We start from the raw sequence: 17,953 nt of genomic DNA, 5'->3' as shown, positions 1-17,953 counted from the left end.
AGTAGGTTGGCAAAAGGTCATGGAACCTTTGCATCCTGATGGTCCCAACCTAAATCCCTCAGAGATGACAGCCTATATTAGAAGAATTAAAGTTTTATATGCAGTTCCCTGTGGACAAGAGCTGCCATGCCAGCTGGCAAAAAATGTACTCGTTTCAGTGTCAATATTCTTAGCAGAAAAACTGAGGGCTGAACGGATTATGGAGAGCCAACTCTCCTGTCATGCCTAGAGGTTCCTTTCTGCAGATCAGCATGATGGTTTCTTGGCAGGACAGTGTACAGAAAGTTGGCTCTCACTCGCTTTGTGCTGTACCTGGATAGAGTATTTGCTCTCCAGAATTGTTAGTCAAGAAACTTTCCATTAGCTCTGTGTTCAATGTATCTTAAAAAAAAAATGTTCATCCATAGGAAATTCCCCCAGAGATGCATGGTTTGGTTTGGTTTCTGCTGTAAATTCCAGGCAGTGACCCTTTGTTCAGTCAGGCTGCACAGCAGGAGACAACAAGCATATCCAAGGACCACCCTGAAATCTGGCAATTTGAGCCAACATTTCAAGCTTTTGTTTTCTCTTAAATAACTATCAGACAACTACTACCAGTGAGGCAGTTGTCCAAAATCTGATTGCTGAAGACTCACAGGACTGAAAGTGCTGTCAGAAGCTGTGAATTTCTGTGGTGCTTCCAGACATGGATGCAGGGCAGACCATTAACAGGCAGCTGTAGGAAATGATCCTGCAGACAACCCTGGAACTGTGAGTTTCAGGGTGCCTCCAAAGCTGCCTGGTTTGGGTCATTTTTTATATGATTTCTGTATAAGAATAATGCCTTTTTATCTCACTTTCCCCATGTCACTCAAAGGACAGATATACAATAATTTTTTTCTTCTGGACTAAGGAAGATCACTGTTCTTTCCTTCAAGCAGTGCCAGGAAAGGATGGGGAAAAATTTGGATTTCGTTATATCAGCAGCAGGACACGTGTTCTCAGAAACACCTCCAACTCCAGACCAGTTTGGAAACCTAGGGTCCTCAACTTGAATTCCCTGGTATATGGGCTTCAAAAGGACCAGCCCCAGCATTCCAGACCTCTGGACCTTGTTTATTCATGATTGTGCTTTTACTGGGCTGGGGAATTTCAGCTTTAATAGGCCAAAAAAGAAATTTGCTAGTCCAGTGTCTTGGTATCATTCTTGCCACACTGAGTTAAGCCAAGTGTGTTTTTCAAAAAACTGCTTCACATAGAGATGGTCCATGGTTTTGGTCTGGGATGTGTGAAATACAGAACTGATTCCCTGAATGCACAGACAGACTGTAAATTAGTTGCCTCCTCACTTCCTACCTTATTCCTCCAGGATTGTCTCTATAGGAATAGAGTTGCAACATATTTTTTAAGATAGAAACTTTATCCATTGTTGTTTTCCTTGAGACACCTCTTGTTTTGGCAAGCACAGGCTGTCTGCAGGTTTATTAGCAACTCAGGGTGTAGCTGGAATTTGCATTATATATGGGCTTGAGCTGAGTAACTGCTCTCTTGGAAATCTCTCACAGCTCAGGTCAGCCAGTGTCTGTTCTTGTTCAATTATGCTATTCCTTAAAAAGCATTTTAAAACTACAACATTCCTCATCATTGCCCATTTCCTGTGCATCTCTGCTGTGGGGGGGCTGTCTGCCTCTGGGTGCTGATTGTCCATGATGACAATCAGATTGTAGGAAGGCATATTTTTCTGAATGTGCACACAAACCAACTACCTGCACGTCCTTTTGTGCATCCAAGCACAGACAGACCACACAGATACCTCCTTTGGGATGGATTCCATTTTCTGCTGGTCAATACCTTTAAAAGGAAGATATTTCTCAGTATTGCTGGTGCCAGGGTATCATCAGCACCCATTACCCAGCAGTGTTGGTAGCTAAAGCACTGATTATTCCAATGCCTCTCTCTCCAGCTGGGTGTCCATGGCTACGCCTTCCTGAACACCAACAACGGCTACATCCTTTCACACCCAGACCTCCGTCCTTTGGTACGTAGAGCTCTGCATCTGAGAACCTTTGCTGCTTGAACACAGTGACCTTCAGTGCTGCTTCTGATTCCTTTGGGGTTTTTGAGCTGTGAAGACCACCAGCCTTTGACATAGAGACACCCAGGAGCAGAAGGGCCAGCTGGCCTCATTGCTGAGATGCCCAGCACGTGATGATTTTACATTTCAGACACCTGCTGGTCAGGAGATGCCCAGCACGTGATGATTTTACATTTCAGACACATTCTGGTCTGGAGATGCCCAGCACATGATGGTTTTACTTTTCAGACACATTCTGGTCAGGAGATGCCCAGCACGTGATGGTTTTACATTTCAGACACCTGCTGGTCAGCACGAATCCACCTGCTTGCAGCTATAAGCATTAGTGTGGTCACCACAAGACAAAGCTGCTGTGAAGCCCCATGGTGGCCCTGTCTTCAAAAAGGCAGCTTTGCCAGGGCGACCACAGGCACCTGGAGTCACTTCAGTGTGTGAAGAGAAGGGACACGCCGTGTTGCAAAGCCAGGCAAGGGCGCTGCTTTATCCTTCCAGCGTCAATTATCCTCTCCCAGCCCGAGTCACACCTCCTCTCTCACTCCGGAGATTAGTGGAACAGCCCTCCTGCCTCAATTAGTTCTAGGTGAAAAGTCTCCCGTGAGTGCAGTTAAAGCCTGACTCCCATCAGAAAAGATCTCCTGCTGGTATTATAATGTTAATGGGATTATACTCTTAGCTGCAGGGAAAAAACTGATTTCCTGCAGGCAGGGGTGTTGTGCTGATCTGTTTAGGGGAAGGAGGCCACAGCCTTTGCCTGTAAGTTTAGCTGTGTTCCTGTCTGTCCCTTGCTCCTGGAGCAGCCTGTCCCACTGGAACTCCCCTAGCCTCTCACTGCCAGTGTAAAGAAATATGTGACATGGGACCAAGACATTCTGCCTTCTGCACAAATTCTGCCTTCCTAGTCAGAGAAGAAATGAGACATGCCTATTGTTCAAATTGCACATAAATTCTTAAATGGTTGGTTTAGGAAGTGATCTAGCTACTTACTTGTATATTTTTCTTTCTTTTTTCTTTTTTTTTTTTTATTTCAGTATAAAGAAGGAAAGAAACTGAAGCCTAAGCCGAACTACAACAGCGTCGATCTTTCAGAAGTGGAATGGGAAGACCAGGATGAAATAGTGAGTGTCAGGAAGTGGATTTAGCCTCTTGTAGCACCTTCTTTCTACTAGTTTGTGTGCCTGTATGGAAGGTGTGGGGGGCACTCCTGCTGTTTTTCTGTGCCTGACTGGCTCTGACTAACAGAGATGGGTGGTTTACAAGAGGAAAAAGTATAAGGCTCCCTTACCAAGTGCTTGTCTGCCTTCCCAGTATGAGTTTTCCTTCTCATGGAGCAAAGAAGTGCTGGGAGGAGGGAGGAAGCACTTTGGAGGATGCTCCAAGGAGCCAGTCTGTGTGTACAAGACTGCCTTAGGACAAAGCCAGAGTAGTTTAGGAGTGTGGCAGTGTCCTGTGATGTCACCCACACATGCAGTATGTGAGATCCAGCTGAAGCCACCCCACTAACGAGATCAGGAACAAGGATGTACATTCATCAAGAGACTAAAGCTGGCAATCACTAATGGTAATAAACACAGAGGATAAATACTTGGGAAAAACAAATTCCAGAAACCACCTTACTGCACAGGTGTGGAGTTACTGAAAGCAGTAACTGAACAGAGTAAAAGATTAAATAAAAAAAAAAAAGCCAAACTCTTTTCTACTGTCTTTTGAGCAAAATTATTAACAAGTGATAAAGAAGAAACAGTGTACACCTGTAACAGCTGCACACTGCTGCTTTGCACTAGGACCCCAGATAAAATGAGAATATAGAGAGGTTCCTCTGTGGCTGGTTTTGTTTTACTCAGAGCTAGGAGGAAATAGATACTTAAATTACTAAGATAAGGACTGAATTTGGAGTAAGATAGAATTAGCTGTGAGACACACGCTTCTGGATTACAGGGGAGACTGCTGAGATAAACGGATCTGATGCTTATAGATATCCACTTAAACAGGCAGGACAAACAGAGCAGCAGGAGGATCAAAGTAGCTACTGCCACTAGTGTAGGCCAAGTATAAAGGCAGCATCAAAGGAATTTGGGAGGTTGAAGAGTGGGAAGTTGAGAAAGGGAACACAGCAAAACTATGTAATGTGGAAAGCAAGACAAAAATAAGAGGTTTTACATGCAGTGGAACTACCAAGATGCAAGTTGCCAGCAGCTTTGTTGTAGGTTCACTGATCTCTTATAGGACTTCACTCCCATTGCAGTTTTCTCTCTCACTGGAGCCACTTTTAGAGCTATACCTCTTTGCCTAGTTTTCTATTTAAAAAATAATCCGGGAAATGAAAGAAATCTGCTTTGCTCTCATATTTATTTGGCTAGTGGGCTCCTGCTGTCTGACCAACTGACACTGATACCTGAATGCAAATACAATACCAATTGTAAGGTTTCTGTCCATAGGCAACCAGAGTAAAACTATCCAGGGGACAAAAAAAATCATGAAACCAGCATGAGAAACAAAAGCCACTTTGTCTTTCTGTACTGCATCTTCCAGAAGAAAGAAAGGTTGCAGTCACAGAGGGTGCAGAGACATTCAGTGACGTGAGCAATATCTGCAGTGTGACTTCAGCAAGTCTAGAGGCTCTCAAGATACACCCACTGCAGCAGAAAGCTGCCAACATTTCAACACTCATGTTTGTAGCTATGGTATTAGATCAATGACAGACTCCACACCAGTTGCTGTAAAATCTCAGCAATGCTGATAAGCAGCACATTCAGGCTGGAAAAAATATGCCCAAGTGCTAAAGATGCGTGATACAGCAAAAAGAAATCCAGGAGAGGGAAGCTGGCATTGTCTGAAAAACACCAACCAATGCACAATGGTACAACCTGCAGCCAGGCAGCAGCAAGGTTTGGGCTTGCTTGTAAAGCAACACAGGGATATTCATAGTGTGAGGGGAAAAGGAGAAGGGTCAAGGGTCTGGAGGGGAGCCATACAAGGGGTGGCTGAGGTCTCTTGGTCTGTTCAGCCTGGAGGAGGCTGAGGGGAGAGCTCATTGCAGTTACAATTTCCCTGAGGGAGGAGGAGGAGGGCCAGGCACTGATCTCCTCTCTGTGGTGACAGTGACAGGACCCGAGGGAATGGCCTGAAGCTGTGCAGGGCACGTTTAGGTTGGATATTATAAAAAGGTTTTTCCCCCAGAGGGTGGCTGGGCACTGAACTCCCCAGGGCAGTGGGCACAGCACAGCCTGCCAGGGCTCAAGGAGTGTTTGAACACTGCTCTCAGGCACAGGGTGTGATTTGGGGATGATGCTGTGCAGGGCTAGGAGTTGGACTTGATGATCCTTGTTTCCAATTTAGGTTATTCTGTGATTCTAAACCCAGAACCCATAGCAAATCCTGCAGGCTGTCAGACCAGAACAGAAAGTATGCTGAGGCTCTGGAAGAAGGTCAAACACTCTTAGCCAAAAAGGAGTAATAGTACCAGTCAGTGTTTTCATTTCCAAGATGTGGGCCTTGGGAAACATGAGCTTCATATTCTAGGTCTGTAAATAACCCACATCAAACAGCCATAATAAACAAAACCGTGGCCTTGTAAAGCCAATGCAGCTGAGACTGGCTAGCACCTGAATGGAGGCCTGTTTCTGGAAGTAAGGAAACAATTTGTGAATGAGTAAGTTACTTCCCAGCTATTTTTTTCTATCCAGCCTGAAGCAATAGACTTGATATGCTCTGGCAGGCTGGAGCTGAAGTCAAAGCCTCTGTGCTTGTGGAAAAATTTCCTGGATCCTTCTTGCAAGAGGCTGGGAGTCACTGTGAAAATTACATTTTACCTTTGGAACCTGGGTTGAATAAAGTGGTCTTCTCACTGCCTACCCTGCTCTCATATAGTCTTGCTTTACTGTGCTAAACAGCTGCTTTGCTGCACCTCAGAAGTGGTGCTGAATACAGCCTATAATTTATAAATCAGTTTTAAAAATGTCAAAGGTCTTTGGATTCAGTCTAAGGGAGTTAGTGGGTTTCTCAGTTTTCTCCTCTTCCAAGCTCTCAAAGCACTGTGCTAATGAATTTCTGGCTGCCAAACAGTGAAGTCTGTAACTGGGACTGGCAATTTCATAGATTCCAGATCCTTTATTTTTGCTCAAAGACATATCAACAAGCTTTCAGAATAAACTATTACTATTCTGTATCACTTATCAGCATGACTGTCCAAGGATTCTGATCACTGCAAACAGGATTTCTGTTTAAAAGAAGCAAGACAGAGCTGGGGAGGAGAGGGAGCCAACAGTGATTCTTTCTGCCAGCCCCTGTGTGTTAATGACAAGTGGCTCTGATAATTCCTGCTGGGCCCTGCTTGGAGACACTAACAGCAAACTTGTTCACCTCTGCAGCTGAGAAGTGCTATGATCAATGGGGAAACAGGCTACCTCTCCATGGATGTGAAGGTCCCTGTGGACAAAGGGGTAAGAAATTATCCTTCTGTTCAGGTCACCCAGGGGAGTGGATGGGAAGTGGATACTCAGAAACCACAAGGGTTGTGGTTTTCAATGTTCAGCATTCCTGAATGTGAGGATTTCATTGTTTCACCACATATATAATGCATGTGCTAAAGACATACAAGAGAACATCATTAGAAGTGCTCATTACACCTACCAACATTCTGCTCTCAGAGAGGCACTGGAAACATCTCTCAGCTCCCTGCTTTGTCTAGGCAAAGCCAAAAAGTTGTTCATTGTTTATAGGGCTGTGAAATGAATCAGAGATCTTCAAGGGTTAGAATAGGGGAAGACTATGCTGAACTGACTTAGGCAGAAGGAGGTTTGGAGACTATTTTGCCACCCTCTTTCCCTCCCCAAAACCATTCATGAAAACTTTGTCCCTCACTTTGTCAGAATGTGATTGCCTTTATCCAGGTCTAGGATTTAATTTCTATGCAAATATTTGCAGATGTTTTATGAAAAGTGCTAGTGAAATGGAGACTTTTGAACACTCCCTACCAGCTCTAGGGCAGGGTTATACATCTTCCTTTGGAATCAGTGCAAAATTATCTCGTATATTTATGTTCACTGGTACTTTTTCATTCACATTTATTTAACTCTCTCAAAGATTTTGGCTTTCATCATTTCCTGTTAGGAAGTATTCCAGAGTCCTGCTAGTTACACTGCCCAGAAGTCTTCTATATTTCAGGAAAATTTTCCATCCTTCATAGAGAGCATTTTTTTTTTCAGTGGCTAGCTGAACTGTTCCCATGCTAAGCCACAGTCAGCACCAATTCCAACATACCAAATGCTCACAGCCACTGCTGAAATGGGGCCACTTCCTAATGAAGACACCTCTCTGCTTCCTCTGAATGGTTGTCCTGCTAGATCTTGTCACTACAACTTTTTTTTCTCTGTTTTCTTGGTGTTTTTAATTCCCATGGACCTGTTGATGGCTTTGCTTTTCTTCTCCTGAGCATTGCTAACATCTGCATTTGAAATATTTGCAACACTTTTCAGCTATTATGATTGTTCCTGTTGACACTTCTATCATTTCTGGTGCCCAAGTACCAGGCTTCACTGAATTTTGTGACTGTTTCCCTGTTGCTCTGCACAGAGCAGCTATTCTCTGCAATAGGATATTTCTGAACAGGGAGCCCCCAATCTCCTTTCTGCTGTCCCTTCAGTTTTTTTCTCCCTCCCACAAGTGTGCTGGAACTGCCGCCCTCAGTTTTGTGTTTCTTAGCTATTTTTTCCAGTTGCCATTTTTCCACATGAAACCCACTTCTCCTTTCCATCCAGCCTTTCTAATTTTAAGGGCTGTTGAGACACTTGTTTCAGTATGCAGAGAAATGTTCTGTTTTGTCTTACAGATAGATCCCTGTACAGAAGGGCTGCTAAGACAGAGTCTGTTCCTCCCCTTAGATTTTCTTCCCTCGATGGCCTGTTGTTTACTGTATCTTTCTGTTTACAGTTCTGCAGCTGGTTCTCCCTCTATATCTTATTTAAGCCCACTTTAACTGATTTTTTGGAATAAAAGTTCATGGGAAGCTGTTTCAAGTACTTTATATAAACCCAAATATATTGAATGACCTTTATTTCCTTCATCCATTACCTTAGTTATTCTATCAGAAAAGTAATCAAGGTTTTAGAGCAAGACCTATTCTTTGTAGGTCTAGATTGCTTCTTTTGCTAGCTTAACCCCTTTGTGCACCCTCAATAACACTTATTTTGAGTCATCCAATGCTATCTCTTAGTTCAATATTTTAGAGACATCCTTCTGCTCCCCTACCCAGGGGAAAAAGAAAATAATAAAAAGTAGCCTTGGTGAAGAGATATTATTTGTTCCATTCTGCAGCTCTGGAAGCCTTATGGAGCACAATAGGGGACTGAGGCTGAGTCTGTGACAATTTTACTATTATCAGAATACACATGGAGTCGAAACCAGAAATGAAGCTTAGTAATTCCCACTTGTACTCTGCTAGCTGATGAAGCAGAGCAGAAACAAAGAAAGTGCTGACAGAGCCTTGAAACAAAGAGAATGAGGCAATCACACTGTGGAGAGAAGACCCGAGTGAAGGGGATAGAAATTATTCTGTCGATACCCCACATTGATTTCAGGAAGGTATCGAGAACAGAGTGAGATAAAGAGGGAAAAAACAAGGAGCAAATACAGGAGGCGGTTGTTAGGGAGTTCTAGGGGCAGAAATGCCTTCGCTTGCAGCTTGAGTACAGAAGGGCTGTGACTGTGAGAGCAAAAGAGAGAGAGGACATGGGTGGAAGTTGTGGCAAGCCTCTGGTAATGGCAACAGCCAGGCCTGGATGCCCTAGCACAGCATCCAGTCTGGAAATCCATGTGTTCCCAGACTGCAGGGGATGGCAGTCAGCCATCCTGTCACTGTGCCAACATGCCCATGCTCTCCTCCCTTGAGCCCTGCTGTGTAGCAAAGTCCTGCCTGATCATCCTCAGCCCCACTTGGCTCAAGGGTGGCTCTGCTTCTTTTCCATGCCATGGATAAGTGGTGGTACCTCCAGCTGTCTTGGGGCTGGCTGAGCACTCACCAGAAGAAGGGCAGGTCAGGGGAAAAAAGGAGGAGCAGAACAAGCCCTGCCAAGGAAAGGGTCTCAGGGTAGTGACCAGGTCCTTTCCATGCCTCCCTGCCTCCATCACCAGATCAGATAGACAAGAAAAGGGAGAGTTAACCTTTTGTAACACCCACAGCCACCAAAACACTACCAAGTGATATTCTTTGGGGGTACCACAGCCCTTTGGAAGATCTTGCACACTAAGAGAAATAACTTCATGGAAAGGGTTATTTAAAAATTGGAATGGACCACCCAGGGAGGTGGTGGAGTCACCATCCCTGGAGGTGTTCAGGAAAGGCCTGGACGTGGCACTTAGTGCTGTGTCTGCTTGACAAGGTGGTGATAGGTCAAAGGATGGGCTCGGTGATCTCAGAGGTCTTTTCCAGCCTCAGTGATTCTGTGATTCTGTGTGGTCTTGGCCCAGCAGAAGACCCTGTTGTTCAGCAGTACAATTGCCATGCATGAGTGGGAAAAGGGGTTAAGCCAGCTTCCACCTCCTCACCTAACAATATCCTGAATCTCCATCACACCTAATGATATCCCCCATCCCTGTCAGCACAGTGATGCTCAACCTGGTGCACACCGTGGAGCTGGAGCCCTCTGTGCCTCGCTCCACTTCCAGGGCTGCTCAGCTCCAGCAGGTTACAGCAGGCATGGCTTTCCCTGGGGAACACTGACTTTTCTGTGTTCACTCCCCTGTCTCCCACACACATCCTCTCACCTCGTTCTCAGACTGGGTCTAGGATTTTAAACATATTAGGGTTCGTATACTGCCATAAGGCTTGGATAGAAACTTTCCAGAAACTTTTCTCCTTTGGAAAAGTGTTCCACTGAAATCAACACTTTCCTACAGGAAAAGGCCAGTCTGGCAAACAGATGAAGTTCTGAGGCAGCTTTCAATAATCTGAAATGTCTTCAGTTGAAATGTCAGTCTGAAAAAAATATTTGCGTGCGAATCAAAATGGCTTGGATTTGAAACGGCACTTTTTTCCAAATTGAAAATGTAATTTTTTTTTTAACTGATTTTTTTTAACAAAATTGGAATATGCTAATGTTTTGTCCCACTTTGGTGTGAAAGCAAATGTCAGGAATATCAGCATTTCCCACAGGAGTGGGGAGACTTGGCCCTGGCTGCCCACCCACGCAGAGGATAGGTTTGCCATTCTGCCTCTCCTTCAACTCCACTCCTCCCTCCTATCTGCCCCTGAGCCCCTCTCCTGCTGGAGATGATGATGGTGATGGTGATGATGATGTGCAAAGCTGTCAGGGTTGCTGTGTCTAGCAGAAGAGCAGCAGGGCCCCAGCACGAGTTCTTGGAGGGGGTGAGAGGGAAGGCAGCTTCCCCCCAGCCCTTCCTGCAGCCGGTGCAGGAGCCCTAGAACAAAGAAAGGTTTATCTGAAGCCCTTGTTGGAAAGACAGAGTGGCTGTGTGGGTCCTAGAAGTCTCAAGATGCTGGATATGCTGAACACTTCCCATTCATGCCAGCCTCCAGCCAGCCCTACAGGGTGTGAGGTGTTGGTTTTGCTCAGCCTTGGGGACATTATCCCAGGCCCCCATCACCACTATGCCCTTGCTCTGTCACATGGTCTCTCTTATTCATTCTCTTATTTCAGAAACGAGTTCTCTTCCTCACCAATGATTATTTCTTCACGGACATCAGTGGCACACCCTTCAGGTGAGCAAGGACTCGTGGCACCAATACAGTGTATCAGAAGTCTGATCAGGGACAGCAGATCAGTTCCTTCTCTTCATAAATATTGCTACAAGTCATGAGTAGAGCTGTAGGAATAAATGACTTCTTTGTTCCTGTTGCCATTAAAATATTATTTGGGGTCAATTCAAAAGGAATATTATGATTTAATTCAGAATCTGACAGCTATACCTTAGGTAAATCTTATTGTTTCATTTCAGAGAAATGAGACAACTTAAATTTTCATTTCTACTGAATATGTTATATGGTCCTGGTGTATGGCTTTAAAAAAACCTCCACATTGTTATACACTGAAAATTATAAAATAACAAAATAACAAATGAAGGAAATTGTGGGGGGGGGAGGGGAGGGCGGGGGTGTTGGTTTTTCCCCTGGCTGAAATGATTTGAAATTGGCAGAGATTTGAGAAATGTTATCATTGACCTGAACCTACAATGTTGGCCAAAAAAATTGTCACCAGCAATGCCTCATAACTCTACAGACAGGTTCCTTAGCCCCCTGTGCTGAAATCGGATCTCGCTTAATCCTCTTCCGATGATGTTCCTTTCTTTAATAGCTGTGGAGGGAGTTAATGTCATTAAGGATTGTAACTGCAGGCAATGACACCTTTCCTTGCTGACAAACCCTCTGTTTTCCCTCTTGCCTGCAGCCTGGGTGTTGTGCTGTCCAGGGGGCACGGGGAGTACATTCTGCTGGGGAACACTTCAGTGGAAGAAGGTAGGTTAATCTGAAAGGGACAAGGGAGATACTCTGAATGTCACCAGTTCTCCTTCAGAGCCTGTGTGTGTCTGTCTGCTTCTGCACTGAATACTCCCTGTACTCTCTCTGGTTTCAGGTTTGCATGACCTGCTGCAGCCAGACCTGTCTTTAGCAAATGAATGGTAAGTGGAAGAAATCCTGTCAGTGACACAGGGCTTTGTCATGATATTTGGGCAAAGTTCCCAGCAATCTGGTTTGAGTTCACCACCCTCTGTGGTCTAGGGAAAAAGCAGTGCTACTCAGCTGCTGTACCTGCTGTACCTGATTGTCTCCAGGTAATTGACTTTCCCATCTTCCTTTGGGAGATCCCACCAAAACCTGGCACATTCCTCTCCTAAGAAACAGCTGAGATTTATCCTCAGTCTTCTGTGCTCACACTCACTTTGTTCCTCCTCGAGTTGCTCAGAATTGTCTTACAAAACCTACACTATGTCAGACCTGTTAGGAAATTTTGTTGCAAGCTTGGTGAGAGATTGAAATGCTTTTTTAAATCCTAGTTTATTTTTGGTTGGCATCCTTCTGAACTGTGCCTAGACCTAACTTCTAGTGAACACGGAGGTGATTTATAACCCCCATTTCAATAGCAAGCAGAACTTACAGTTTTGCTTGGTTTGGATATGAAACAGGGTGAAGCACGGCACTTTCCATTTATTGCTGTGAGGTTTGGGGTTTTCATGAACCCAACATTCAGTCCCACTCAGTCACATGAACCCAGGCTGTATCAAAGCCAAAATAACTATATTCAAGCAGTCCTGCACCCCTTCTCACCTCTCATTACGCTGTCAAGTTTCACAAGCAGCACATTTGAGACACAAACAGCGACTTCTCCTTCTTCTACTCCTGACTTCAGGTGTCAACTTACCACACTTTACATATTCATTTCTCTTAGACTTTTCTCATAAATCACTCCTTTCAGCCCCTTTATGAGTTTTAATTCTCTCTTATAACCCCGTCCTCTCCCTTGTCCTGACAATGGAGCAGTCAAAATTGGAAGCAGGATTAGAAGACTGGTTTCTTTTATAGCACAGAGCATTTCTAATACATTTCCACTTCTCCCCAAACTGTGTCCTGAGGCTCCTGCAGTTGTATCCCCGTGGGACAGATTTTTTTGTCACCATATCACGCTGCAAGATCATTCCTCATCGCACACTTTGTTCCTCTGTCTCTTATTTTTTCTGCTCCTGGTCTGGTCTCACATTTCATGTGACCCTCTGCTTGTCAGGTCCCTCCATCATGCTGTTATTGTCTACAGAGGCACATGTACACATCTTACACAACATAACACAGGAAACTGCTGGCAGGATTTGGAACAGCTCTGTGGCGTTGTGAGCTTATCCTGGAGAACACAGCAACCCTGCTGAGCACAGCAGTCAGGTTAATTGGTGTTTGGTTTAGTGGTAGAGTTTGACTTACAGCCGCACTGTTAGATTTAGAGCAGGCACAACATGCAGCAATGTAAAAGTAAAGACTTTGCAGAGCAAGGTTTCTTGCTGACTTTGTTCTCGCAGTTATTATCATCCAGGAGCATTTGTTTGACTATGGTTTCTCTTTGCCCTTTTGGATTGTTTCTCCCCTTCCCACCAGGATTTACTGCATCACCGACATTGATCCCGACCACCGGAAGCTCAGCCAGCTGGAGGCTGTGATCCGTTTCCTCACTGGAGAGGAGCCTGACCTGGAATGTGAGTCCCAGGCACTGAAAGTGCCCTGCTGGGTTTTTCCTGTACCATCACAAGGGAGAGGGGACTGTGACAAACTGATTGGTCTCAGACTGAGCCCCTGTGGCACTTGCTTACACAGGCAGGACTGAACTCAAGCCCAGATTAATTCACAAGTGGAAATGAGCTGAAGATCCACTTCCCTGTTTCCATCAGAGGATTTTTTTCAATTTCAAAGCTGACACATCACTCAGCCTTATTGGAGGTCTCAGCACAGGAAATACTGGAAAGTGGAAGGCTTGAACGGAGCTTGGCAGGGGCTGCACACCAGGTTTAAGACAGACTGACTGACTGGCCTAGAGGGGACAATGGCAGGAGAAGCCAGGAAAAGTGCTGAGACAACTCAGTTTCCCAGGGACACCAGGCATCATGCTCCAAGGGCTCACGGTGAGATGAGTTTTTTCAGAACAAGGATTATTAATTTTGTTTTCCAAACCCAACAGGTAACTGATCCAAGAGAAAAAATATGGTTACAGGATTATTATCTTTCCTGCTCCCCCTGCTGCTCATCCCTTGCACTGGGTCCCATTCTCCTGCAGCTGATACAGCACCAGTGAAGAGTGGGATCTCTGTCAGCGGGGAGAGATGGCCAGCTGTGCACAGGAATTCCTTACAGCAATTTGGTTTTAGGATGTCCTTCAGCCCCCTTAGTTGTGCCAAGTACAAGCTTTGGTATGTAAGGCTGCACCTCAGAGGCACAAACCTTTGGCACAAGGATGGGAATCTCTTAAAAGCAAAACTAACTGTAATCCAGTAATCCTTCCACTCTTGCACAATGTGAGCAGAGCCCTCCTGGCTGTCTTTGGAGTAGGCTGGAAAGAAGAGATCTATGCTGTGAAGAGGCCAGGGAGGAGGAAAGTTTCAGGAGAGCTGACTTGGAGAAATATGCAGGCTTGGAAATGCTGTGGAGGAAAAACAAATATGATTTGAACACATGAATCCTAGACATGGTAGGCTCTGATTTTGAAGCTTGAATAACAACAACTGTGGAGAGAAGGATCCTGGAATCTGTGGCAAAGAAATTAGGGAGAACTTGATCTAAGACATTAAGGGACACCTGGAACATCAACCCAGAAAGTTTCAGTGCCAGAAACACTCAAATGGTGGGGTGGCTCCATCTAGAACAGCACTGAAAGGGGCATTTCTGGGACATGATGGTCACCATGTTCTCACAGATTAGTGCAAGTAGGGCAATACAGAAACAAAGCAGGTCAAATAAATGGGGTTCTGGGGCATGTCATTTAGCACATGACGATACCTTGGACTTCCCTAATCACTTCTTAGCTCCAGTCCAAAGTGGATTAGACTGGTAGCCTGGACTGGCTTGAGCATCTGGTGAAAACCGGGACAGGAAAATGTTTTGTGACACACAGGAAGGAAGGAGGGCTAACAGAGAAGCCAGTGAGCAAAGGGACAGAGTAGAAGCCATAAAAAAGTCTCTAGTGGTTTTGAAGGAAGCTACATGAGTGGAAGGTGTTGACTGCTATCCTCTCTACAGGATGCCCAGAGGAAAGGTCAAGGCAGGGATTTGAGGCAAAGGCTGTGGACAGCCTGCTCAACGAAGGAGTCAAGTGACAGTCTAATGAATAACTGCACTTGAAAGCCTCTCACTTGCCCACACTTGTTTGGGCACCACACTTCCACAGAGTTTGTAGGGGAACTGGTGTGATGATTTTGGACATTAGAAAGAAATTATTCACGGAAAGGGTGATTAGTGTTTGCTACAGCTGCCCAGGGAGGTAGTGGAGTCACCATCCTTGGAGGTGTTTAAGGAAAGACTGGATGTTCTTGTAGAAACAGGCGATCTCCCAGCCAGGGAATAATGTGCTCTGACTCCATGATTCAGAAGGCTGAACAATTACTTATTAAAACTATACTACATTAATACTATATTATAACTATACTAAAGAGATACTGTACTATACTATACAGAATATACTAAAGAAAAACCCGTGACTGTCTCCAGACAGGCACAGCTTAGAGTGATTGGCTAATTGATATAAACAACCATCACCAGAATCCAATTATCAAATCCCTTCAGGTAAACAACCTTCCTAACACATTCGACATGTGCAAAAACAACAGGAGCAGACAATTGAGAAAAGAATTGTTTTCTCATCTTCTCTCTGTGTTTCTCCAGGAAGAATCCTGGGAGAGAGAATTATGTCTCTCTCTGTTCAGAGAATGTGAATGCCACAGGACGTGGCGCTCAGTGCCGTGGTTTGGTTGACATGGTGGTGCTGGGTCATAGGTTGGACTTGATGCTCTCAGAGGTCTTTTCCAACCTCACTGATTCTGTAATTCTGTGATCTTGGCTGTAACATCTGCTCCTGTGTTTTCCACCACCCAGGGTGTTAGAACTCTTCTCTGCCCTGTAATGGGAGGACTCTTTTTTGTGCCACATTGATCCACTGTCCTGGACAGGCAGGTGCTCCTTACCAAGGGACTCCCTAAAACATCTAGAGAAAAACATGTCTTTCTCTCCTGATTTTTGTTGTTTTTTTTTCTCCTTAGGTGATGAGGAGTTGGTCCAGGAGGTGCTGTTTGATGCAGTGGTCACTGCCCCCATGGAGGCCTACTGGACAACACTAGCCCTCAACATGTCCTTGTAAGTATATGAGACATAAATGTGGATAGAACATCGCTATGGGTTTATGCAGTGCTTGAAACAGTCACAAACTTTTGCACAGCTTACAAGAAACTGTAGAAATAGATCCAAAAACTGATAGAAATAGTTCAATAGCTTTAGAAATAGCTTGAAAAGTGTCTCAGGAGTGAACTCCAGTAAGCTGGGCCTCCTTGGGAGAGTCTTTAGTTTGGTGAGGGTTTTTCTAGTGGAGAAGAGATTGGTATTGTCTCTATTGGTGGTACCTCCAGATTGGACCTCAGGAAGATCGTGGGCAGGCTTATTTCAATAAACAGCTTTGTATTTTATTATTTCCAGTGAGGCACCTGTTGCTTGTGGTGTCTTGTATCATGTCACAGATCTTCTTTCAGCAGACAACGTGCTACTTACTGATATACATGGCCACTGGACTCCTGTCCCAGTTTGAGTCCCTTGTATCCCTGCACTAACAGAAGCTGAGCCAGTGACAATCCTGCTAGGACACACAGTTATCAGCACAGCTTTAAATAGCTGCACCAACACACCCTCTTTAGTCACATTCTGTTACCTTGGCTGTTCTCTGCATCCCTGATCCAGCCATTCTCCTTCTGCAGTTCCTCTTCTGCACTTCAGCCTCATGAGAGTAGCCTGGAGCAGAGCTGGCAGGGGCAGAGGAGCCTGTGGCCTACTTAAAAGAGAATGAAATAAGCAGATTTCAAAGGTTTAAACCTGAGCAAAAGTCTTAAACCTGCCATTTGTCAGCCAGTAACAACCTGTTGCCATTAGCAGGGAGGAGCCACTGTCACTCCTGGTGTAAATGGGTTATATTGCAAATGAACTTGGGAGCAGGTCTCCAGATGTGGCTTCAAGTTTGAAAGGCCCTCACCGTGGATCGTGGCTGTTCTTGTGGGAACTGCTTGCTTCTGCTTGTGTATTTCTGTTCCACAGGGATACTGAGGCAGGCATTGAGATGGCGTTTCTGGGCACTCGAGCTGGACTCATGAGGAGTGCTCTCTATGTGGGCTCTGAGAAGATTTCCAACAAGTAAGTCCCTCAGATGCATTACAGGGTTTCTGTCAGTGTCTCTGAAGGGCCAGCATGAAATCACCACCAGCTTAGAAATGCTTCTGGGGAGACAGAATGGAAAGGAGCAACACCTTGATGGCATTAGTGCTGATTCACAGAATCAGAGTAGGGGGCCTTTGTCTTCCTCTGGTCCTTTTGGGGTTTTCTTAAAATACTGTCCCAAAGCACATTCATTTGAATTAAACCCTTCAACCATTGTCTGACCTCAGTCAGCTGACACAGAAAATGCCCACAGTTACTACATATCCCCAGGACCATTTTGCAGTGCAAAGGCTCTGCACGCCAGTGCCCCATCGACATTCCAGCTTGGCTGTGTTTGATCTTTCTGTCTCAGTTCCTCTCCCAGATTTATGCTGGTCTGCCTCACACTGCCCACATTGCAGCAGCATCCCAGTGCCTTGCAGTGAGGCATTAAGCAATGTGACTGACACCTGTCACATCCCATTCACTCTCTTGTCCTCTCCCTCAAGGCAAAAGTATGTGTGCACTGAAGGGTTTTGACATGGAAAGGGTAGTTTGCATTCTGTTACATTTTGGATACACATGCTGCTGTAGGAAAGGACGGGTCACAGAGACACACCAGCAGATGGAACAGAAAGGGACCATGTGGGTGGTGGACATTAGCTTCCCAGCAGCTGTTTCACTGTCCCCAAGTTCCCCAAACTTGAGTCCTATCCTCAAGCTCTGCTGTGCGTGAAAGGTGACACTCTTCATGTGTTTGAAGCAGTCTGAACAATTCAGAGTAGTCAGTCTCTGGCAACAAGGGAGAAATGCCCTTTGTGTGCTGCAGGAGGCTAATGTGATGATTCCCACTGCTCATCAGAAACAGCATTCAGTGCTTCAAAAAGTCACAGTCACCACACTGCAGAGACAGACCCCCACATATTTCACAGGAGGAGCTTCTGGAATCCCCTGAAAGGAAGGAATCATAAATGAGGAATTATTATGTCAAAATATAC

At 45.1% G+C, this 17,953-nt stretch overlaps 1 protein-coding gene across 1 annotated transcript in view; it reads left to right on the top strand.

Annotated features, from left to right (window-relative positions):
- Positions 1-17,953, top strand: part of CACNA2D4 (calcium voltage-gated channel auxiliary subunit alpha2delta 4) — a 122,341-nt gene that overhangs the window by 35,251 nt on the left and 69,137 nt on the right. Inside the window, exons 16-24 of the mRNA XM_041398618.1 lie at positions 1,943-2,017; positions 3,103-3,189; positions 6,442-6,513; positions 10,729-10,790; positions 11,476-11,543; positions 11,662-11,707; positions 13,170-13,267; positions 15,818-15,911; positions 16,857-16,952. Of these exons, the coding sequence (XP_041254552.1) occupies positions 1,943-2,017; positions 3,103-3,189; positions 6,442-6,513; positions 10,729-10,790; positions 11,476-11,543; positions 11,662-11,707; positions 13,170-13,267; positions 15,818-15,911; positions 16,857-16,952 (698 nt within the window). The remainder of the gene's footprint in view (positions 1-1,942; positions 2,018-3,102; positions 3,190-6,441; positions 6,514-10,728; positions 10,791-11,475; positions 11,544-11,661; positions 11,708-13,169; positions 13,268-15,817; positions 15,912-16,856; positions 16,953-17,953) is intronic.

The sequence above is a fragment of the Onychostruthus taczanowskii genome, unplaced genomic scaffold (assembly GCF_017590055.1).
Source record: "Onychostruthus taczanowskii isolate IOZ18803 unplaced genomic scaffold, ASM1759005v1 scaffold15, whole genome shotgun sequence".
In the NCBI taxonomy this organism is placed as follows: Eukaryota; Metazoa; Chordata; class Aves; order Passeriformes; family Passeridae; genus Onychostruthus; species Onychostruthus taczanowskii.
The sequence above is the reverse complement of the archived record's forward strand: the minus strand, read 5'-3'. Positions and strand labels throughout refer to the sequence as shown.